The sequence below is a fragment of the Mytilus californianus genome, unplaced genomic scaffold, assembly GCF_021869535.1.
Source record: "Mytilus californianus isolate M0D057914Y unplaced genomic scaffold, xbMytCali1.0.p SCAF_4, whole genome shotgun sequence".
Classification (NCBI taxonomy): Eukaryota; Metazoa; Mollusca; class Bivalvia; order Mytilida; family Mytilidae; genus Mytilus; species Mytilus californianus.
In genome coordinates this window covers 21,861,094-21,886,979 of record NW_026262690.1, presented here as the reverse complement: position 1 = coordinate 21,886,979, position 25,886 = coordinate 21,861,094, and the positions used below count along the sequence as shown (strand labels likewise).

General features: G+C 31.4%; 1 protein-coding gene across 1 annotated transcript in view; it reads right to left on the bottom strand.

Moving 5' to 3' along the window:
• LOC127737684 (IQCJ-SCHIP1 readthrough transcript protein-like) overlaps nucleotides 1-25,886 on the bottom strand; it is a 65,476-nt gene that overhangs the window by 8,485 nt on the left and 31,105 nt on the right. The window contains exons 8-10 of the mRNA XM_052248536.1: nucleotides 5,847-6,056; nucleotides 2,988-3,104; nucleotides 215-286 (exon numbers count right to left, since the gene is read on the bottom strand). Coding sequence (XP_052104496.1) covers nucleotides 215-286; nucleotides 2,988-3,104; nucleotides 5,847-6,056 — 399 coding nt within the window. The remainder of the gene's footprint in view (nucleotides 1-214; nucleotides 287-2,987; nucleotides 3,105-5,846; nucleotides 6,057-25,886) is intronic.

Below are 25,886 nucleotides of genomic sequence, written 5' to 3'. Positions count from 1 at the left end.
CCATATATTCAGAAGCAGCATATACTAATGTCAAAATATTAGGTTTGAACTTCCCCCTGATTAAATCAACAACCTTAAGGCAGGCAAGGTTCAGCTAGACTAGAGAGGCAGCTGAGGTGTCAAGAAAGTTACATGAAACTTATCCAAGTCATTTCAGTCATAAGCCTTTCAATATATATATTATATCTTTAGTGACAACTAAATTCCTACTTACAATATCAGCTACAGGTGATTGCTTCTTTTTCTGTTTTTCTACTTCTACTTGCATATGAGCCATAGTACTAGCCTGAAAAATAAAATATATTGTCAATATCTTAAAGTAAACAATTAAACAATTTTTTATAGAAGATACATTCTGTCACCATGAGCAAAAACTTTTCAAATACCTTTACAGCAGATATAAAGATATCATAAAATGGTGAAATCTTTTACAGGTACCAAATTTTAATATAAATAAAGGGAATTATTGTGGAAGAATGTGAAAGTTATTTTTCATACCCAGCTTTGAACAGTAATATCATTCATGAAGTAAATCAAAATAACATTTAAATAAATGAGGAATGTGTCCATGGGACACACATGATGCCCCCGCTTGCATATCATATAAAGTTATAAAGGGACATAACTGAAGAACAGTAAAAGTGACACTACCCAAATTTGTATTTGATCTGAGTTTTGTGGTAATAAATATTGTGTATAAGTTTCATAACATTTGGTTGACGCAAACTTAAGTTAGAAAATGGAAACGAAAAAGTCAGCAATTTTTTCCGTTTGTAAACGGGCATCTCTAGAACTGTTAAAGTGACACCACCAAAATTCAAACTTGATCTGTGTTTTGTGGTAATAAGCATTGTGTATAAGTTTCATAACATTTGGTTGAAGCAAACTAAAGTTAGAGAACGGAAACCAACTTTGGGACATACAGACGGATAAGGGTAAAACTTAATGCCCCCTCCACTATGGTGGGGGCATAGAAATGTTCCATTTCAGAAGAACTATTCTTGATTTATATCATCAGGAACACAACCTAACCCCCCACCCTTGAACTTGAACACAAGTTATTGTCTGGAAACTAGAAAAATGCTTATTTTTGGCCCCTTTTTGGCCCCTTATTCCTAAACGTTTTGGGCAATTACCCCCAAACTCAATTCCAGCTTTCCCTTTGTGATATGGAACCTTGTAGTACAATTTCATAAAGATCCATACACTTACACACAAGTTATAGTCATGAAACTAGAAAACTGCTTGTTTTTTTTCCTTTTTTGGCCCCTAATTCCTAAAATTTGGAGGCAATTACCCCCAAAATCAATCCCAGCATTCCCTTTGTGATATGGAACCTTGTGGTACAATGTCAGAGAGATCCATACACTTACACACAAGTTATTGTCATTAAACTAGAAAAATGCTTGTTTTTGCCCCTTTTTGGCCCCTAATTCCTAAAATTTGGAGGCAATTACCCCCAAAATCAATCCCAGCATTCCCTTTGTGATATGGAACCTTGTGGTACAATGTCAGAGAGATCCATACACTAACATACAAGTTATGTCTGGAAGTTATTTACAAAAATGCTTATTTTTGGCCCCTTTTTGGCCCCCAATTCCTTAACTGTTGGTACCATAACCCCCAAAATCAATCCCCACCTTCCTTTTGTGGTATTGAACCTTATGGTAAAATTTCATAGAGATCCATTTACTTAAACTAAAGTTAGAGTGCGAAAACTAATGTGTCATCAGGAACACAACCCAACCCCCCCCCCCCCCCCTAAAATCTAAGTGCTTGTGAGCACTGGTGGGTAAAGATTGCTTTCATTTTGCACTTTGAGAATTTTAAATAAAACATTGAATTGTATTTTGGTAGGGATTTTTGAGTTGGAGTTATCTTCCTTAGTTCATGATTGTACATGTGTAGTTGAACCTATTTTTATAACAGATTCATACACCATGAATTACTTATGTAATTTTTTCTTTCAAAAAATGTTTTCTTGACAAGAATGGTAATTCAAATACACATCATACTGTAACTTAAATATCAAAGTATAACATATCATCAAAAAATTGCATGACATTGACTGGATTGGATCTAAATAATGATCACTTCACTGCACTATATTGTTTGAACTATCAAAGGTAATGATCAACCTTGGAAGATATAGATATCAAGTCAGTACCATAGGGTTTTGATTGCATTTCATGCAATCTTTACCCAAAAATGTAAGTATGTACAACTAACTGAATATGTGAGGAGATATATGACCAAAAGTGGACTGAAAAAGAATAGCCAAATTCATCGAAGGTCAGCTTTGACTGAAAAAGAATAGCCAAATTCATCGAAGGTCAGCTTTGACTGAAAAAGAATAGCCAAATTCATCGAAGGTCAGCTTTGACTGAGGAATTAAGAATCTTAGTTTCCAATTTTTTTCTTAATTGAAAGAGAATGGAAATGTGTTATAAATCATGTTAAAAAAAAGTTAACAAAGCAATACAACCTCATACCAAAACAGAATACCTGAAATACTAGTTGTCTATTGGCAACACTTATTCTGAAATATAACTGATCAGAAAACTGTAAAATCATTAATGTAACTGAAACCTGACTAACAGGTCAGAGCCATGTATTCTTCTTGAAACTTTAATGTAGTGATGCTTATTCATAATACAATTTATCATGTAGCATATCAAATTCAAATGAACTCATATAAGTATTCTTTTATAAACTTAATATGAACTGGTTGACTTGATTGGTGGCTGCTTAATATCACTTAGAATTTTAGTAATGGTTCTTTTTTCAAAAGGTCTTTCTGAGTTTGCAAATGGTGCTGCTTTTTCCCAAGTGTTGTCATCTGTATAAAATTTCTGGTAATCTTGTTTCTGATGCATAGCCAAAGAACTTATCATTGAATCTCTTGGTTTTCATATGTTTTAAGTGCAGCATATTAAAAACAAATCTTACTTGGGAAGTCAGTGATGTGAATAATTTTCCCGACATACCTGTGCTAATGCTATTTTAGCTTCTTGTTGCAATCTTGCTTGTTTCTTGAAGAAATCCTCTTCTCCATCATTTATTGTTCCTTTATTATCTACTGTAGATTTAACATCAGATTTTGTCTGGCAACAAAAAAAAAAAAAACAAAGTAAGAGATGTAGTCACTTCAAAACGAAGAAAAAACATAGCTTATTAATTGCATTTTTCCTAGATGTCATGGCTGAATTCAATGTCTATGCAAAGTAACCTACATATCTTTTTCATGATTGTTTAATTTAAATTGAAATGTGTGAAGGTATACAAAACAGTGTATTACCAGTACAATCTGAATCCTTAACAAGAGTGCACATGCTGAAATATCTCACCTGCTTTACTGATCATGATCGAATTTATGAAGAAAAAGATTATACTACAAATAGTTCATAAAAATTAACAATATCTTTGTTCCATGAAAATGAGATAGAGTCAGACAGGCATGTACACCTTACAATCATTCCAAACATCAAATATAGTTGACCTATTGTTAATAGTATCTAAGATATGGAATTGACCACTCTACAGTTTTTTAAGCAGTCACTGAACCATGAGCCAAAGGACAATGGACATGTGACAGTACAAATTGGAATTCAGTAGGATCCAGAATCTTCCTAGTACAAATTGGAATTCCAATATCTACTAGTAGAAATTGGGATATTCAGATTTTTACTGGGAGAATACTGGATTGTAATAAGAGTGTATATGTTTCTAACATGAAATTTTGTCATCAATGACTATTGTTTAGTAAACGTTAAGCTGCTAGAAACAAATACATCATTTAATGAACTTTATCTACCCCGCGTAGTAAGACAGAAATAGATTACATACACACACTGTAAACAAACAGGTAAAAGTGTGGGAAATGAATGACCAAAACTTTGCAAAAAAAACATGTGCTCATAGATAAACGATCAACGACTACGCGACTATTTTGCACGTACATTGTTTATGTGAACGATGTCAACGTTGACCAAAAAATGACAGAAACAAATGGATTAAACGACTACATGCATAATCGTTTACATCGTTGAGGTTAGAAACAAATGCGCTCCTAATTTCTAGTAGGATCCAGAATATTTTGACACATAATTGAAAATTTAACATGTTTTTATTAAATTTTGTATTCAAAGACATCATCAATGTATTAATTTTATCTGATAAGACAAAATAAAATACTGCCAAAGACAATATTTAAAATACTTCAAAAAAAAATTTGGGTTTTGTTTAAGAGTGTTCTTATAATGACTCAAAATTTGCCAAAATTTAAGTATTCCACCACATTTAGGTATCTAAAATTTGATCAAATGTTCTGAAACACATGTGCACTAAAGTGTTGTTAAAACTCAAAGTACCTAATATGAACTAATGATACTGTGAATTTTATAAAAGATTGAAGGACTTTTAAAAAAAAATCTGCTGTGAAATTAAATTCATAGGAATTTGGCCCTACCTCTTTTCTTTTTTAATTCAGACAAGTTTGATTATATGAATTTATTTCATTATAAAAAATACAAAATATTTCTTTTATTGCGTCTTTTTTAGAAATAATCTAGTACAATCCAGGATCCTCCTAGTACAAATCTGAATATCCCAATTTCTACCAGTATGTATTGGACTTCTGATTTGTACTACATTTCAATTAGTATAATTCAGAATTCCACTTTCTACTAGAATATATTGGAATTTCGATTTGTACTAGGAAGATTCTGGATCCTACTGAATTTCAATGTGTACTGTAACAGATATATGATGAATGGAAACTTTGTAACATAAAGCATCTGTAAACAAGGTATGAAGCATACAGATATGCTCTATAAAGCTTTATATGAATAGTTAAAGCCATCACCAAAGGGATAAGCAGTTTTGGTACGGTACATGTATTTCTGTGGATTGTTACTTGTTATCTTAGAGTGAGAATTGTACATGTATTTCTGTTGTGAGACAAAAACTTATGAAGAAATTGTACAAATCATCTTCAAATTATATTATAGGTTAGTCTGGTATATAATACATATTTTATCACTTTGTTGACTTGACTTTGCAGTTGGTTAAAATGTCTGACCAGTTGAACAGTTTGATTTGATAAAACAAATTTCAATTGGGTCAGAATTTTAAATAAACTAAAATTGGTGGAGAGAAATACTTACAATCTAGTCACTGTGAAAAGTCTAAATAATGGAGGTTAACATCAAATGGATACATTAAAACTTAAAGCTGGAAACTAAAAAATGCTATGTAAAATGTGTTTAAACCTAAAGCTAGCAAAAGCTCTTGTCTTGAGAGACCTTCACCTTTTAGTAAATATAAGGAACAAGACTAAAACTTCTTCTTTGGCAATGGTGATATGGTAAATGATACACTTAGCTAGAAAACTGATGAGGGGGTCTAAATGGTGAAAAATATATACCTCAAGTTCAAACAGACGTAAGCAAATTAACTAATACAAGAATAACATCTAATTTCTTAAGACCACAGTTTCATAACTCAAAACCAACATTTTCAATTCAGACAATTGATACGTAACTTTTCTTTACCTGGTGCACTAAAAATCTACATCCACCTGACCTTAAAACAAATTTTTGTAAGGCCTTTCAAGCAAGCAGTGATAATTACAAGTTAAGATACTTACAACAGATTTTTCTTTAGTTAGTGTAAATCTTAATATCCCACTAATTAAATGCAATTGATTAAAAAAATATAAAGGCAATACACAAAAGAATATTTACAATCTGTAATGGAAATGCAATTGTATGTTAATGTTCACCAGTCCATATAACTTGAAAAGGGTGGGGGGGATGTTATCTTTTGGTTGAAAGATTAGCTTATACCTCTGAAATGACAGGAACAACATCAGGTAATGACACAGATGTCTCCTCCTTGTCCCCTTGAGATTCATTCATGAAGCAGATCTGTAAGTTCATACCAGTCTGTAATTTGGACGAAAAACCTGGTTTCTTAAACATTTCACTTTCAAAGTCATCCTCAACAGGTCCCATTGCCAGCTTTCTACGGATTTCTTCACGATCATTTTTCTGGGACTGAAAAAACATTGTAATTGCTATATTAACTGCATTTTGTTACTAAGTTACTGTTATATATAACCCAATCAAATTCTTAAACAGCGACTTTCCCAAGGGAAGTATATTTTATGATATATCATGTTGAAGGAAACCTGTGTAATGTCAGATGTGGTAGGACAATTAACAAAGCTTTCTCATGGAAAAGAACACCTTCAAAAATAAAATTTATATTCTCACTATAATTTAGACAAAATTTAATCTTGAAAGTCTTAAAAATAATATAACAAATGACTATCACTACAAAAGTTTTTATCATTCCTTACTTCATACACCTCAAATTATTGATTTTTCACTGTTTGAAAAAGATTTTCATCTTTTTTACTGACAATTTCCTATTTCTGGCCCGAGAACACAGTTATTTCGTAGTGCATTTCTTTTAGAGAATAAATTCAAATTAAAAAAATCGCACCTGCTCTATCTCAAAAAGATTTTTACAGTGTAGTGTACTACTATTGATACAAATAATATCAAAATTATAGAAACTTCTACCAGCTCTAACTCAAAATATTGACAATTCTGTGTTAAGGGGGGCTACAATTCAGTTTGACAGCATCAGACATTCTAATTTTTGACCTTTTTTAACTGGACCAAATCACTACTTAACATAAAGATTCAGCACCCAAATTTTTTTAACATGTAATTTCATCCCCTTACTTAATATTTCATGCATAAAATATCAAGAAATAAATTGGGAAAGTGTATAAAAAAAAAATGCAAGTTATACACTGTTCACACTAGGGACTATATTCGTAGACAACGAAAACCAAAGGACGATAACTGTGTCCTTGGACCCTGTCATAACAGGTAGATAAAACTCATATCGAATAGATATGAAACTTGCTGAATAAGCAATTTCTAACATTTAATTGGCAGAGGGAACTCGATCTTAGCCATATAATATTAACACATCACATTATATTATGTTCATGTAAATCTGAATCTCATTGCTTTTATCATATGTCAATAAAAAATATGAGCCCACAAAAAAAAATCATCTAAAAATAATCATGAAATTTAGCAAGCAGGTAGAGCAATGGATTGAAATACAGGCCAATTTACCTTGTTTAAAAAGCTGAGGTCATGGGCGAAATAACAGCCTGTACTGTTGTAAATTGAAGTAATATTTTCTATTTAATCAATTGAAAGATAGCTTTTCTTTCCCTGGTTCACTGGGAAAGGTTTCAAATGATCAATACATTAGACTAAGGTCACAACTTTTCTCCAAATTTCCTACCGGGAATAGCCGACACATGTTGATACCTTATGGATATTATAAAAATTATAAACAAGGAAAGAAATATTTACAGTATGATGATTAAAGGGTGCGAAATTTGGAGATTTGATCATTCCTATGAGGAATCTGGATCTCAGGGGATTCTGACAAAAAAAGAAAGTGTGGTCCCATTGAATTCTGGATGAATTACACAATATGCTGTATGTTGAAAAGGTTGTAAAATGGAAAATTGTAAACAAAATTTTTGATCTGCAAAAGACTCTTTTCATAAACTGAACTGATTCCACATGAAGATACCTAATCAACTCAATCAATTATTCATAGAAAGTAGAAACAAATTTCTTAATATATACTAAAAATCAATTGTCTTATCTATTGAATTACCGGTACTGTTTTTCTTCTGAAAACACAATTACTTTGTGAAAGATGTAATATGACTGGCTTGTGTAAATATTTGTCCTTTAGGGCTGAAATGATTTAATGTTAAAGAGGCTAAAGATTTTTTAGTATCAACCTCTCTTCGTGAATTAAGATCTCTGAAAGGTGTGTCTAGATTCTAATAATGATATTCTGTAAGCTTCAAATTAAAGCGATGAATCGTTCAATATTTATACCCTCCCCTCACTGTTGTTTTTTCAGGATAGTAACTAAGCTCTTTTAAGAATACTTTCACATTTACACATCACCAATGATTTGATTATATGCCTTTGATTCAGAATATTGTCCATATTAAAATCTGGAGTGGTAATAAAGAGACAGATTGGCTGGCTCAAAATGCAAATACCAAATAAATATATTGGAAACTGGTCAGATTACAAATGCAGCAAACAATAAAGCTGTCATCTATTTCATAAAAACTATAAAGTTATTAAAGCATCATTTGGATTCCATATTTTGACATCCTATTTCACAATACATTGTTCTGTATAAACACAAGTCTGATATAAAACCAATATTTGAATCATTTGGTTTTACTTGTTTTTATTTAGTCTATGGATTTTGCTTTAGAAAGGGCCATATTTTCAATTTATTTTATATATAATATTCTATCTGAATAGGGGTAAGAGTTTCAGACAATATCATCAATGTCTAGCATACACAAACTAGTACAAACAGTTTTATTCCATATTAGCAATTTTATTTTATTCAATAACAGGTTCAAAGAATCAATATACTTATAGATATAATTGTGATAAAATTTACGAGATAACTGTATTGTATATATAATTTGATTTACCTAAAACATGGGTTTTACTGTTGCAAAGTGAACCTAGCGATGCATAGCAGAGTTGGTAAACGGATATTTGCGTCAGTAAAACCAAGTTTCATGTAGGCCAAGCTTCAAATAAAATACGATTATCTCTATTCTAATGCAAAATAAACAAATTAGTCCATTTCAGTCATTATTTCGGTGTAAAATTTCATAAAGCAAAAGATCTGTGAAATAATTTTATCGCCTTTAGCAACTAAATGTAAAATTGTGATAAAAATTAAGAGATAACTGTATTGCATTTGGCCTACATAAAACATGGGTTTTACTGTCGCAAATTGAGTTAACCTAGCGACACATAGCAGAGCTGGTAAATGGATATTTGTGACAGTTAAACCAAGTTTTACGTAGGCCAAGCTTCAAATACCTACGATAAAATAAACAAATCCGTCCATTTCAGTCATTATTTCTGAGTAAAATTTCATAAAACTAAAATTCCGCGAAAAGATGTTATCACCTTTAGCAACTAAACAAGGTGACATCATATGTATGCTTCGGCATCACATATAACCACTGGGCGTTTTCAGGCTTCTTGTACGCCTCCTCAGAATGTAATAAAATTAGATAAAAGGAACATTTTAGGTGAAAAATGTGAGATTTTCATTTATTATTATTGAAGAAATAACATGTCAATACATTCTAGAATTCAAAATGTCGACTTCCCTTAGTTACAGACAGGTAGATAGAGGATTTTACACTTGTTGCCATCCAATCAGAACCATTATAAGTTGCAGCAAAAAACTTTTTTTTTCAAAGGACCGTTTAATAAAATAAGATAATTTCTTTCAATAAGATTGTGTGGAAGTGTAGCGGAGAGTGTAACTGTCAACCAAATTGAAACGACAATAAAAAGGAAGTAATTTATTTTAAACATCCAAAGATATTTTTACACTCCAAAAGTTTTGTAAAACCACTGAGTAAAATTCATATGCAGTGAAAGAAAGCAATAAAGCCTGTTAAATTACCAGATGGGTTTCTTTCAATTTCTTGAAACATAAGCTTGGTTACAATGCAATTAATCTATCTCAATCCTGTAATACATTTCTGACTCTGCAATGAAATTCTTGTTTGCCAAAGAAATTTATATCATAGAAATTAATCAACTGTGTTTTCCCAAGGAAAGCTCTTGATTTTATTAGTGAAGATACTGAAAATTAATTCAGCTGTTTGAATTAAAAAGAACTGGAATAATAAGATTAGATTTGAATCTTCAAGGAGGTATCAATATAAAATCAAATATATCTTCTTGTTTAATTGTAGCTGATCATAGAAAACAAATAAACCTTCAAAATGAATTCCTATAAACTCCCACTTAACTGTCTGACTAAAAGTAACAGTTTTGGTTAAGAAGAAAACTGGGACTTTTATATAGTATAATAGTTCCAGAAGAAAATGAATGCAAAATTCCTTCCATAGACCTATTGAGATGGGAACATATAAAAGTAATGCAAGCAAATGATTTGGTTAGATTATCACCAAACCAACCTCTATTGGCTAACAACACAACAAAAACAGTCAGCTCTCAAAAGTTTGTATTGCATCTGAATCCTTACCCATCATCCATTTATTATGTCCCCCAAACATCAAAAGCATTGAAGTTTCAAATCATTTATCTAACTTTACTTAGAGCATCCATTTTCAAACTCATTTAGTTTAACTTGAGTAAAAATTTCCTTCAAATCTAAAATGGAATAAAATTAGATATTATCTGCATAGCTACTAGTATATTTTTTTTTTTTTTTTTTTTTGGCGTTTATCGGCCATGGTGTTTTTGAGAGCATTCTAATGTATTCTTGATTAATTTTGTATTTTTTACAAAGGCTACAATTCCCTTGAGCAAAACTGACTTAAGAAAGTATTGATTATCTTTAGATTAATATTACCATCCCCATGTATTTATACAGTCTATGGTTTTCTGAACTTTTAGCTTTTGAGTATTCCTGTTGAAGAAAAATTCAGGAATGCACTTCAACCACAACAAAACAACTTTAACTACTCACAAAACCATCTGAGTTGAGTGCACTTTGATTTAGATGACAAAATTTTCACATTACATTTGCAGTATACGTATATGAACATGATTTAAGATTTGTGCTGCTGTCAGTTTATCTCTAAACTTGTAATTGTTTTATGCCATTACAAAGTTATCTGACATGGTATCATGGAAAATTAAATCATAAACAATGGGATGTACATTGAAATGATACAATTACAAGAAAATTGTTTCTGATTCCTATACTGAAGACAAATCCTGGGTTGTTTGGTTATCATGTTCGTCTAATGATATATGAAGTACAATCATTAGGGAAGGAAACAAGCCCATTAATGAATCAGAAATTGATTTTTCTTTACAGAATTCTGATTGGAAAAAAAAATTACTGTTCATTTATCAAGTTCAATAAGCTTAAAATTTTTAACTAGATGAGATGAACTATATAATCTATCTTAATCTTCTTATTAACTTCAATGTTAATGCAGAATATATTAATACTTATTTTCATGTTTTTCAAACAAGAAACTATTTTCTACATAAAGAATACTTTTCTAACCCCTTTTTATGTAGTTCAATAGTATTTTGCTTTGTCATGTCAAGGTTATTCTCTGAGTGTTGTCTATACATTTCTTTATTCCATCAAAAGCAAAATAAGTTTTTTTATTATGACAATTACAACAAAAAGACTTCAAATGTAAAGTACTCCCCATTGTTTTCTCAACATTTCCTACTGAACTTAGTAATACAATATTGTAGGTCCAACCTATAAAACAGGCTCTCTTGTTTTTCACTCAAAAATGAGAAGCCATTATTAAAAGATCCCTCAATTTGACAATTCTCTTTATTTAATATTTAAGGCCAATAAAAGTCTTCTATAAAATAGTTATTCCTTCTATAAAATAGTTATTCCTTCTATTGTCAAATGACTGTTCCATCTATTAAAACTGATGTTAAAATTTCTTCTTTTTTAATACAGTAATGAAGTAGGATTACTTTGCCAGTCAGGGAAAAATTGGAAAAGTGGGATTATGGCTGATTCGTATATACATGATATATACTTCTAAACAAGTATCTTGAAAGACTAGTTCTATAAATTTGATCCTAATCTGCCACATATTTGCAGAAAAAAAATCAAGAAATTGACATTTCTTCCTTTAAGTTCTATTTAGAGTAACAGAAGCAAAATTTGGTTGGTGATATAAACTGTATAATTCTATAAGTCTATGTGTATAATTCTATAAGTCTATGATACAGAATGAGTTGAGTTTAATTATCTTGTTTGGAGGAGTTTTTATATGAATGTATTAACTGTTAGTGTCCTATATTGCCGGTGTCCACACTGTACCCAGGATGATTTGTGTCCTATATTGCCACAAGGTGGTGTCCACACTGTACCCAGGATGATTTGTGTCCTATATTGCCACAAGGTGGCCGGTGTCCACACTGTACCCAGGATGATTTGTGTCCTATATTGGCACAAGGTGGTCGGTGTCCACACTGTACCCAGGATGATTTGATCAGATATACTCGGTATATATTTTCAAAAAGTCAAATGAGGAAACATCAAGGCAAATATATTCAAATAATCCAAATGAATTTTAGTTTGTTATCATTTTGGTTATTTATCACAATATAAACAGGGATCATCAAAAGACTGATTTTATCATTTGACCATCTAAACAAAAAGTATAGAGAATGATCAAAATTACTTTACTCCAACGTGCATGAGGTTCTAGGAATAATAGCAACAGTATTGTGTAATAAAAAGTAAAATAACAAAAATGCTGAAATTCTAAGGAAAATTCAAAACAGAAAGTCTGTTATAAAATGGCAAAATCAAAAGCTCAAACACATCATATTCCTAACTTGGTACAGGCATTTCCTTATGTAGAAAATGGTGATTAAACCTGGTTTTATAGCTAGCTAAACTTGTATGACAGTCACATAAAATTCCATTATACTGAAATATTTAAAATTTCATAGAGATCCATTCACTCAAACTAAAGTTAGAGTGCGAAAACCAATGTGTCTTTGGACGACGACGCCACCAACGTCATACCAATATACGACCGCAAAAATTTTGCGGTGGTATAAAAATGCCTGTTTTTCAACAAAAACAACAACAAAAGATAAGAAAAGTATGACAGACAGAAAGCCAGATAGAATGATTAAGCCCTTTAAAATATCTTATTCTAATATGATGTTCTTCAAACGCTTTGTGTACACCCGTGGTAAAATAAGACTATATTGTATGTCAGCTGATAAAAGTCATGATTTGTTTGTGCTGTTCCGGTCCTACTCACACGTCATATGTTTTATTTTGAATGAGCTACCCGACGTCAATTGGTGTAAAATGACGTCATTGAACGATGACGTAAGAATATAAGCATTTTACAGGAAAAAGCACGGTTGTGAAACTTAAAGTTATCAAAACAATGAAACATAAACAAACGATGATAAAATCTGATAAAAGCCAATTTTTTTACATATAAGTAAGATTATCATTAAAATTAATCCAAACCTATCTAAGTACGTTATTGTAAACAGTTTAAGCATGTCACTAGTTAAGTTTTCTCCTTTCTTTTACATCAATATTAATAGTGTGTTTAATTACAGGAACGGCAAATGTTTGCCTTCACCTAGAGCGCTTCGATCCAAAAGAATTGCCGCATTTGTCCTATTAGAATAGAAATAATTAATGGGGGCTTGAATTTATACTGATTTTACCATGGGTTTGCCCTTTATGCTGATATTTTAACCCTCACTATCGCTCATGTAAAATCAGTATAAATTCAAGCCCCTGTAAATTATTTCTTAATTCACCAATACCATTATACTTTAAACTAGAAGACAAAATATCTCATTCACCAATACCATTATACTTAAACTAGAAGACACATATCTCATTCACCAATACCATTATACTTAAACTAGAAGATGAGACCTTCAAGAAAATATGCCACAAAACACTTATGTTTAAACAAAAGAGGTACTTCAACATGAAAAAAAAAATTATAATGCCACCCAGGCACATATTTGGAAAAAACTTACCATTGTTTGTGAACAGAATCCAATGAAAATCCAGTGCATGATCTTTACTTTTTTTGTTCTTACAAGTGATTAAATCATTCCTATCTTATTAAATTCACTTTTGATAATTCTAAAAAAAGCAATAAAAACTATCTGAATTTTTTTTCAAATCTCTCAAACTCATATCTTATCCGTAGTTACATAAAGACATAAGGTTGACTCTTTTCTTCAATTTCACACTCAATGTACTTTCAACTCAATCTACGCACTTAATAAATCACAAAAATTAAGTACACAACTCTAAGGCTCTGTTTGATTAGATTGTGAATTTGATTATAAAATATCCATTCATGAGCAGCAAAGTAGATCCAATATTTGCTAAAATGAAATTGACAAACTGAGAAGCCAACACTACATTATATACTTATAGTCGTAAACTTCTATTGGGAATTGGATGTAGGAAAAATCATCAATATTAAATAAACAACACTGCAAAATCACAAAGAGAATGTCACCTTATGGGAATTGCAGTAACAAAAATGTCTGACCAACCAATCAGTAAACCAGGCAAATTATAAAGCACCATACCTTATTAGATTATATCATTACTGAAAACACGTGCTCCTTTTTAATAATCTTATCCAAATTTACATCAATTATCAAGAAAGCAGTTGGCACTGAAAATAGATGCATACAAAATTCAAAATGGGGCAAAAACATGACATTATTATAACTGTGAGAAAGTTTCCATAAAATTTAACTAGGAATTCAGGAAGAGTTGCTGATAAAAAAAATGGTACACCCCATATAAAGCAATGGAAAAGTCCAAGCTTCGGTAAGGGAAACTAAAATAATGATGTGGATCAAGGAACAAAAATGGGTAAACAATAGCATTATATGGTTTAGGTTGTGAGAAAGTTTCAATAAATTGTAATAAGGGGTTTAGGAGTGAGTTGCTGATGCCAAATTACAAAGCTTTGGAAACCCCCCCCCCCAAGAAAAAAATTCAGATTATTTAAAAAACAAGAATGTGTCCATAAGTACACTGTCGCCCCACTCGCACTATCATTTTCTGTGTTCAGTGGACCGTGAAATTGGGGTCAAAAATATAATTTGGCATTAAAATTAGAAAGATCATATCAAAGGGAACATGTGTACTAAGTTTCAAGTTGATTGGACTTCAACTTCATCAAAAACTACCTTGACCAAAAACTTTAACCTGAAGTGGGACAGATGGACGGAAGGACAAACAGACAGACAGAAGAACGAATGAACGGACAGACGGACGGACGAACAGACGCACAGACCGAAAAACATAATGCCCATAAATTGGGCATAAAAAACAAAAAAAAAGGAGGTGCACTGTGGAATTATATGATCAAGATTCTGAGAAAATGACATTAAATTATGATTAGGGGTTTAGGAGAAGCTGATACAAATGTGCACTATAGTGTGCAAATATGACCAAGACATGTTATCCCAAAGTAACTCCAAAAATCATTCAGATGGAGAAATAAAAATAGGAGATGCCAAAGTACATCATGTGAGCAAGATTCTGTAAAGTTTTATAAAATTCTTGTCTACAGGTTCAGGAGCAATTGTGGATACAAAAGTGGAACAGAAGGATGAACAAATGAATGAACAGACAGACATCTCTGCCATCACTATATACTTTCCGCTTTAGAAAACTGTTGACACAGAGATATATCTCGCCTTTAATTTTAACAATATAATGCAAGTGTTGAAATCAAAATGGCAATATTTGAACATTTAAAATATGCAAAACATTCAAGTCAATGAACCTTTGATGACTGGTGTAGGGACAAATTATCTCTGTTGAAATAATATATGCCAATGCTAATACAACTGGATACCAAATTTCATTGAGTTACCATTAGATTTGATTTGATTTTTGGTGTTTTAACGCCACTTTTAAGGAACGCTTTTGGGCTATTTCGTGGCAGCCAGTTTTTATTGGTGGAGGAAGCAGGAGTGCCCGGTGAAAACCATGACCTTCGATAGGAAAACTGACAATCCTAGTCAATTAAGATTGGAGTCGAGTGCACCCGCACGAGCGGGGTTCAGACTCACAACCTCAGTGTTGACTGGCTAGTGATTACAGTAGTAACTACTTAGACCACTCGGCCACCGAGGCCCCCTGTTACCATTAGAGGTTTCCCTCAAACTGACCTAATCACAAACTTTAACATTTAAACTACTGGTAAGCAAAAGTTTCAAAGTCAATAAACCGTGACTGTGCGAGCTGGGACAAATAACTTGATAGAAGTGAGATGTGTCAATGCTAATTTAATGCAGCATACCAAATATCACTGATTTATCATTAGAGGTTAACCACAAACTGACCTAATCCATTAAACCAACTGCAAGAGCTGGGCCAAATAATTCGATAGAATTGAGATGTGTCAATGCTAATACAATGCAGCATACCAAATATCATTGACTTATCATTAGAAGTTCCCCTCAAACTGACCTAAACACAAACTTCAAAGTCATTAAACCATGACCACAGGAGCTGGGCCAATTTAGTAAAAGATACAATTAAGAGTCCAAACAAGGAATTATTTGAATCTGGAATAATTTTGAATACTTGAAAATTGATAAGAAATGTATGATGAAAACTAACCCAATTAAGGAAGGTTAGCCATGCATGGCTAACAGGGGTTAGTTAGTTCATACTGAAATATCAGTGAAATTAACTTTTACCCTAGCCATGCGCGCATGCCAAAATTATTCCAGATTAAAATAATTCCTTGTTTCAATGTTATACAACGCAGCATACCAACATCATTGACTTACCATCAGCATGATTAGTGTTTTCCCTTTAACTCACCTAATCAAATTTCGATTTTTGCAAACATTCAAGTGCAGAAAATCAGGAACTTTAACATATAAAGGTAAGCTTAAGTTAAACTTCAATTATCTTTTAAATGATCACAGCTGACAAGATTTCAAAATTTCAATACTTTGGTGAAGGCAAACTAATGTCCCTTTAAAAAAGAAAACAAAAAAGTATAAAGACAGCAGAAAAACAAGGGTAGGAGTTTTAATGTTCAAGTTGCCTTGTGGCAGGGTCATAAAAATCTCTTTCCAAGTTATGAAACACTAGATTTTTCTATAAAACCATGTTTTCTACAACCATTTATACTCATATATCAAGATAACTGTAGAATGCTGCACGGAAAGTATAGATTTATAATTCTTCTACATTTGCTTAATAGGAAGTTTATGGCGTCTGCTAGGATTCACTACTGAGTTTCTCATTTGCCTTGCATATATTAAAGAAAATAAATGGTTTTCTTAAGCTATGAATTTATTTGTTTCTAGCTTTTAAGATGCTGCAATAAAATATGTAGAATTTCAGTGGATTTTCTGTCAGTCTTCAAGTTCCAAGTCATTTTATTGACAAATCTCTGGAACTGGAAATAAAATTCTTCTACTCTTATCTATGGGCAAGAGAAAACCAAAGCTCTTTTACTCTTTGGGCAAGCAAAATTACAAAGTGGGAGAACTTTTATTCCCGAGCTAAACAATTTCTTATATGTTTGTTGTCATAAAATTTTTATCATGAATAAAAAAACAAGGACCTGTGGTATGCTTTTTCTATGGAAATGATAACATTAAATTCAGAAAACACAAATTGGTAGTCAGAGAAAAACATTTATCTTTCATAATGATTTATGACAGTGTAGGAAGAAAACTACTTAGACCATGGATATGTAAATAAATTGGATACAATGAATATGGTATGTCCAAAACATTAGTTCCAGACTAATAGACAACTTACTAATGGAAATAAGTTTTCTTAGACATAATTACATTTGTCAAAGCTTAGATATAAAGTTTACATCAATCAATAGATCCATTGACCTTTTGCTAGGTTTTTTTTTTTTTGTCTTTTTTCTTTGTAACTGATTATGATCAACTGAATTTAATATCAAACAATAATCATCTTGAATACCAAGTTTGCGTAAAACAAAACGTGAATAAAAATGGAAATAACAGAGTAAAAGTATGGTAAAGCATAGGAGAACAATATTACATTGCAATTATTCTGCACACATTTATTTCAAACTGATGTATCACATCTATATCTACGAAGTTATACTAGTGTGACCTTTTATGGGCACTTGAAATGGTTGAGTAATAAGTTTTAGCATGTGTATGTCAATATATTGTGAAGGAAATATTGATCATTTTCAGTGTGTATTACATAATTGTATAATCACTAGATGGCTGCTACAATAAGAGTACATGATGCAAATGCTCAACACTCTTATTTCAAGTCCATTTTCCAGAAAAGCCTAAACAAAATATATTAAATATAGTTCAAAGTTCTTGCAAAGAAGAGGAACATATAAAACGCACCATTTGATGTTTGTTGCAATTATCTTAAAATGAAATTGTAAAACGTATCAAACACCATGGGAGTAACTCTGAAAAAATATACTGTGTAGTACACATGTATTAATAAAATTTATGAAATATGAAATCTTATAAATTACCATGTTTGTTTCATTTCGTATTATCCAAGGTTTCAGCGACATATTATTAAAGCTTTCTGTAAAATCATACATGTCCGTATCATCCCATCCTTCATAGAGGGAGCTACGATCAGTAAAATACAAATTGAGTGGTTCCACATCTTCATTCTCAATTCCTGCCATATTATTTCCTCACTTCATAACTAATTAATTTCTGATAATTTCCACTTTTGGAACACAACCTTTTAACTTAGGACTCTGTTCAAATTAGTTCTGTCAAAAAAGTTTTGATTAGGTATAGTAGTTTGAACGTTTTCATTACACAGACTTTATTACTGCACCAGCAAAAATGAAACTTTATATATTTATTTATTTATGTTTTTAAATCATTGTCTAGGGTCATGATCTTGACTTTAACAGGTTATCTTTGCCTAAGTAAACTCATAGGTGTGTTTAAATATTTCATTTTTCATTTAAATACATTGTGTATATATCAGAATTTGTATTACATTCATTTGCATATGAATAGATCATATTTACTTACATACACATGTAATCTATATTCTCACAATTTATGAAAATGTATTCCTATAATCCACTTGCTAAACTAACATCAATATTTTTAACTTATTATATCATATATATATCTATTGCACCTCCTTTTTAATTTCATTTGATCTAGTGACATGTACATGGATGAATACATAAAAAGATGTATAACAAAATAGTATATTTACCCAAAAATGAATTCCATTTTATAGTGAGCCAGTGATTTTTACATACTATTAATAACACAATTACTATATTTTTTTATCATTAAGCGTTCAAAAGCAATTATCCCATTTCCTGACAAAGTGCACAATGAGTAATTCTAACAAAATTTTCACAAAATCTAATCTTTCGGTTTCAGGATTAAAATTTTCAGTTTGTTTAACCAAGGATTTGTATATTTGTATACAAATCCTTGGTTTAACTTATATTCTTATTTTTTAATTATCTATACTTCATTATCTTGGGCTTCAAAGCTGGAAACTTTGTTTTAACTTTTATGTGTAATAATGTTCTTATGGTGGGAATCTTACATGGGACTCCCAGTAATTTTTTTTTAATTATTTGACAGTATTCCAAATTTGAAGAAAAGATAATGCTTTATTTTGTAAACTTCACTGCCATGACATAAAACATTAAAACAACATTTATTAAATAACTCTGCCCATCCCATGGAGATCCTCTTTCAACACAATGATAAAGATTACTTGAACTTTGACACTTTAACTTCTTCAAATAGGATTATTTTTTAATCACTTTTTAAATTCCACAAATTATGAGATTTTCAGCAATTTGTATGTCCAGTCATATTTGGTGTTTAACAAGAAGAAATAATTATAGATATACTGTAAACTTTATCACTATTTTTTGGGGAAAAAATATACAATCAACTACATAAGCCCATACCTGTTATCATGAAGTCAGCAAAAAAAAAAACCCAAAAAATTGAATCATAATTCACCAAATAAATCCATTTCTTTTCATTAAGTCTTGTTAAGAAATTTTGTGCAGATACATCCAGTAAAGCTTCATATTATATGGTGTAACATAGAACATTTGAGTCTATTAACGGTTAAAAGGACTACAATTTAAAAAGTCACAATAAATAATTGTTCATTTGGCAGTCTTTTACAAATCTGTAATTTTTTTGTTGGAACCCATTGGTAATTAGATTGTTAAAACTTAATCAGGTGTGCATGTGTAAAATATACTATAATTCATTCATGTTTAAAACTTCATTAATAATATGACAAAACACACAGTATTGTTTTCAGTTTGTGACATACTGAAATTTTGAAACAGAACATTTAAGTGCCCATTTAAATCACTGTTCAGTCAAATGTGTACAATTCTGAAATGTAACAGTACTGCTGACCTATAATTATATTACCCCCAAATGTACATTTGTGAAGCATTTTATTATAAACATGATAAATAATAAAACAAATCTGGCTTTTTTATTGCCATAATTACCAGTTTACGAAAGTCTTAAAAGTTCCAGGAAATTTCAGCAAAATTACAAAAATTCCCAATTTGAGCCTCATTTTTCTCATTAAGAATCAATGTAAGGTAAAATATATTTTATTCTTTGATTCTTCAGAGATCTCATCTCCATCTATAATATTACATCTTCAAATCACAAAAGTGATCATATATAAAGTGAAACTGTATTGATTCCACTTAAAACTAATACATGTACCAATTTTAGAAGAATAAATGAAACATGAACATGCATATGTATTATGTAAATTTATGTATTACTGAAAAATTATTACACCAGGGTTTTCGATATCACAAACTAGTCAAAACATTTACTAAATTTTATCATCGGTATAAGGACATCATTCGTAAATATAGCTCAACATGCAGACTTCTTATACGTTCAGGTATTTCACATCCAATTTTTTATGGAAATATTCTTTATAAAGCACAAAAATGTCAGTATTCACCTCTGAAACTAACAAAACCTTTAAATAGACTTATTAAGAAGGGATATAGTTACGATACTGTTGTCAGGTCATTAAAGATTGCATATTTTGGCGTTAATATTGATTCACTTATAGGGTCTTTGCATCGGCACTAAACACATTTATTTAAAAACCAGTTGTTGGCATGACACGGGTTATGTTCTTCTCATATGTTATGATGGTATGATACTAAACCCCTAACGGGAAGGATTGTGCCTGATATTCATATGATGAAGACATAATCTTTCAATCAGTTTAATTGAAGTCTGGAGCTGGCATGTCAGTTAACTGCTAGTAGTCTGTTGTTATTTATGTATTATTGTCATTTTGTTTGTTTTCTTTGGTTACATCTTCTGACATCAGACTCGGACTTCTCTTGAACTGAATTTTAATGTGCGTATTGTTATGCGTTTACTTTTCTACATTGGCTAGAGGTATAGGGGGAGGGTTGAGATCTCATAAACATGTTTAACCCCGCCGCATTTTTGCGCCTGTCCCAAGTCAGGAGCCTCTAGCCTTTGTTAGTCTTGTATTATTTTTAATTTTAGTTTCTTGTGTACAATTTGGAGTTTAGTATGGCGTTCATTATCACTGAACTAGTATATATATTTGTTTAGGGGCCAGCTGAAGGACGCCTCCGGGTGCGGGAATTTCTCGCTGCATTGAAGACCTGTTGGTGGCCTTCTGCTGTTGTCTGTTCTGTGGTCGGGTTGTTGTCTCTTTGACACATTCCCCATTTCCATTCTCAATTTTATAGCATACATTCCCAGTGAATTTGTGAGATTTGATAATCAAAAGAATTCTTTAGTATAACTATAATTTTGTATACTAAACTTGTATGATTCTAGCCCATTACACTGTCTTAATATCTCAAAAAGTTAATGTAATTGCACTTTCGAAAAACCAATACAAAGATGACTATGAAAAAAAATATGATACAAGCAGGGCAATCCACAATTCCTTAGATAACCAAAATCAATATTGTATTATGTAACATTGTATCCAATTACCATAAAGTCATGTTTATATACACACTCAAACCTGCACTCAATTTATGGTTACAAACAATTCTCAAAAGGAAATTAAATTCTCACAACTAGACCAATTTTTTTTCAAATTTTATAATTTTTTGGAATGAAACAAAGTAAAGGACGTCTTTACATGTAAAAAATATTACAGAAGCACCATAGGTACAAAAGCCGAGTTGCCGTTGTAGAACAACTGTTTTTTTCTGTCTGTTAGGTTTTTTTTGTTTTTGTTTTTATAAAGCTAAGTCTGCTCACAATTTATGTCAAATGACAGAAAACAAAAAGACTGTCCAAATTTCAGTCTGTTGGTTACTAGGTGCTGCTGTAACTTTGACCTTTGACCAATTGCAAGTATCCTAAATATCAAGAGGGGTCTTTTTCAACACAAGGCACATTATTCACCAAATATTGGTAAAGATTTGATTAATGGCTCAAAATATAGTGCCTGGAATAAACTTTTAAAAAAATTTCAGTCTATCTATAGGCACTGTGATCTTGACCTTTGACATACTGACCCCAAAATCAATAGGTTTCCTGTTCTTCCAAAATGTCAATTTTCAAGCTAAGTTAAGTGAAGGTTGAAAAAGATTAAAAATATGTAAGATATAATCTGGAAACCCAAATTTAAGTCTCTAAATAGATGATGTGACCATGATCTATAACCTAGTGACCCTAAAATCAACAGGGAGTCTACTTTATTATCCATCCAAGTTTGGTAAAAGTTGGACATGTGGCTTTCAAAATGTGCTCCCAAAACAGCACACTGATAGAAAAGAATAATGATCTAAGCCAATAAGATCATAGGAGCATATGTCAAATATTTCCAATCTATCCTGGAAACCATTAACTTGAACAATATTCTCAAGGATTTTCATAAAAAAAACCAACATAGAAACTATGTGGCTTACTTATACTACCGATGAATGACAAACATTAAGAGTCCCTGTCACGCTATTGAGTTATCTTTCTTAGGTTGCTGTGATTATCTTGAAATAATTTGAACCAAAGATATTTTTATCAAAGTGCTTTTAAGTAGCTAGGCACAGAAGGATATAAATGTTAGTTCTGCAAGTTAAAAAGAGAGACCATATATTCAAGTTTGGTTCATATTATAATAGCCAATATAGAAATAAGGAGATGTGGTATTGATTGATTGATTATTTGGTGTTTTAACTCCACTTTCAACACTAGCGTGCAATTTCGTGGCAGTAAGTTTTTTGCTGGAGGAAGCTGGAGCACCTTGAGAGAACCACGACCTTTGGTAAGAAAACTGACAATCCTAGTCAATTAAGATTGGAGTCGAGCGCATCTGCCACTTGCGGGATTCGAACTCACAACCTCAGTGTTGACATGCTAGTGATACAGTAGTACAACTACTTAGACCACTCTGCCACTGAGGCCCAGGGAGATGTGGTATGATTGCCAATAAGACAACCGCCCGCCTACCTGTGACAATTCAGAAAAAAGTTCAGATTCAGAAGAAGATAAATTGATTTATCATAAATTCTTATAAATTTTATCAATAGATTTAGATTTGTAGTGTTAAAAGGGAACCAAATTTGGGTCAATATATTTAAATAATTTTTCAGAAACACTTTTATATTTCAATAAAATTTTTAGCAAGGCATAGAAAAAAATATCTAATACTGATGCTAACAAAGGAATACATATTCATTGGGTATCAACAGGATTTAATTGACAATAGGAATTAATACAGAAATATGTTCTACCTAGACATCTACTTTCATTAAAATCTGAACACTATGAATTTTTATTACCAGTACTTATCATGGCGGCCAAATAAGTTTTTACTGCAAATTTGGACTAGCATACATGTATTTATACCTAAATATCAATTTTCAGTGAAACCAAGGCACAGATTATAAGTTTATCAAAAACTAAATTTTCCCGTAAATCAAAATAGGCCTTCCTGTTATAGATATAAAAACTGATCATTAAAATTATGGAAACCATCTTTTTTTCAATACAGACTTAAGGTACAACAAAGAAGTATTGATGGACAGGCAGGCATACAGACACAAACATACCAGCATACAGAGTGATTACTATATGACACTACTGACCAGTTAGGGGCCCTAATTATTACAGAATATTTTACTCATTTCAGCAAATTATTTTGTTTACTGGGGCTGTTTTGATGATTCAAAAATCAAAGATCCTTTATATTCTGTTAGAGTCTCTTATTTAGGAGCCAGAAAGCTGACTCTGATGTGTTTTGCAAAATAGCAAACATATGCTTTTCATCGAACCAAAGTAATAACATATGAAAAGTACGTGCTAAAGAACATTTTTCTAATTCTTAGCCGATTTATCCTTTTCCTGACCTGTTGATTATTTATATTCAATCAAACATGTGGTTTCTTTGATCTCAGTTCATCATTGGTCAAAAATCAACTTTGACGTAAAATTTTCTTGCCTTCCTCTGAATTTCCTATTGTGACATCACGAAAAAAGGCGGCCATGGCTGAAGACTTTACATAGAAGGAACACAGCTTTTTGCAGATCATTAGAAAATGAAGGATTAACTTTGTCAAAAAATGTGGATAGTGTCCACATGTGGACACAGATGATGCCCAAGCTTGTATATCATATAGTTATAAAGGAACATAACTGAAGAACGGTAAAAGTGACCCTACCCAAATTTGAACTTGATCTGAGTTTTGTGGTAATAAGCATTGTGTGCAAGTCTCATAACATTTGGTTGAGGCTAACTTAAGTAGAGAACAAAAACTAAAAATTCAGCAATTTTTCTATTTGTAAAAACGCATAACTCTAGAACAGTTGTGTATAAGTTTTATAACATTTGGTTGAGACAAACTAAAGTAATAGAATGGAAACGAAAAATTCAGCAATTTTTATGTTTATAAAGGGACATAACTCATGAATGGTAAAAGTGTTGCCACCAAATTTCTTACTTAATTTGTATTATGTAGTAATAAGCATTGTGTATAAGTTTCATAACATTTGGTTGAGGCAAACTAAAGCTAGAAAACGGAAACAAAAAATTTGTACTTGATCTTAGTTTTGTGGTAATGAATATTGTGTATAGGTTTCATAATGTTAGGTTGGGGCAAACTAAAGTTACAGAATGGAAACTAAAAATTTTGCAATCTTTCGATTTATAAAGGGGCATAACTCAATAATGGTTAAAGTGACACTACCAAAATTCAACTTGATCTGTGTTTTATCAGTGGAAGTCAAATATAAACATTGCATTGTATAAAGCATTGATTGTAGTTGATTCAACTATTATCATGGACAAAGGAAGATAACTCCAATTTTAAAAATTACTCGATATTTAGAAGAAAATAAAAATTTTGCAATTTTTCCATTTATAAAGGGGCATAACTCTAAAACGGTTAAAGTGACGCCACCAAAATTCAAACTTGATCTGTGTTTTGTGGTAATAAGCATTGTGTATAAGTTTCATAACATTTGGTTGAGGCAAACTTAAGTTAGAGAACGGAAACTAAAAATTTTGCAATTTTTCTATTTATAAAGGGGCATAACTTTAGAACGGTTGAAGTGACGCCACCAAAATTCAAACTTGATCTGTGTTTTGTGGTAATAAGCATTGTGTATACGTTTCATAACATTTGGTTGAGGCAAACTTAAGTTAGAGAACGGAAACTAAAAATTTTGCAATTATTCCATTTATAAAGGGGCATTACTCTAGAACGGTTAAAGTGACGCCACCAAAATTCAAATTCGATCTGTGTTTTGTGGTAATAAGCATTGTGTATAAGTTTCATAACATTTGGTTGAGGCAAACTAAAGCTAGAAAACGGAAACAAAAAATTTGTACTTGATCTTAGTTTTGTGGTAATGAATATTGTGTATAGGTTTCATAATGTTAGGTTGGGGCAAACTAAAGTTACAGAATGGAAACTAAAAATTTTGCAATCTTTCGATTTATAAAGGGGCATAACTCAATAATGGTTAAAGTGACACTACCAAAATTCAACTTGATCTGTGTTTTATCAGTGGAAGTCAAATATAAACATTGCATTGTATAAAGCATTGATTGTAGTTGATTTAACTATTATCATGGACAAAGGAAGATAACTCCAATTTTAAAAATTACTCGATATTTAGAAGAAAATAAAAATTTTGCAATTTTTCCATTTATAAAGGGGCATAACTCTAAAACGGTTAAAGTGACGCCACCAAAATTCAAACTTGATCTGTGTTTTG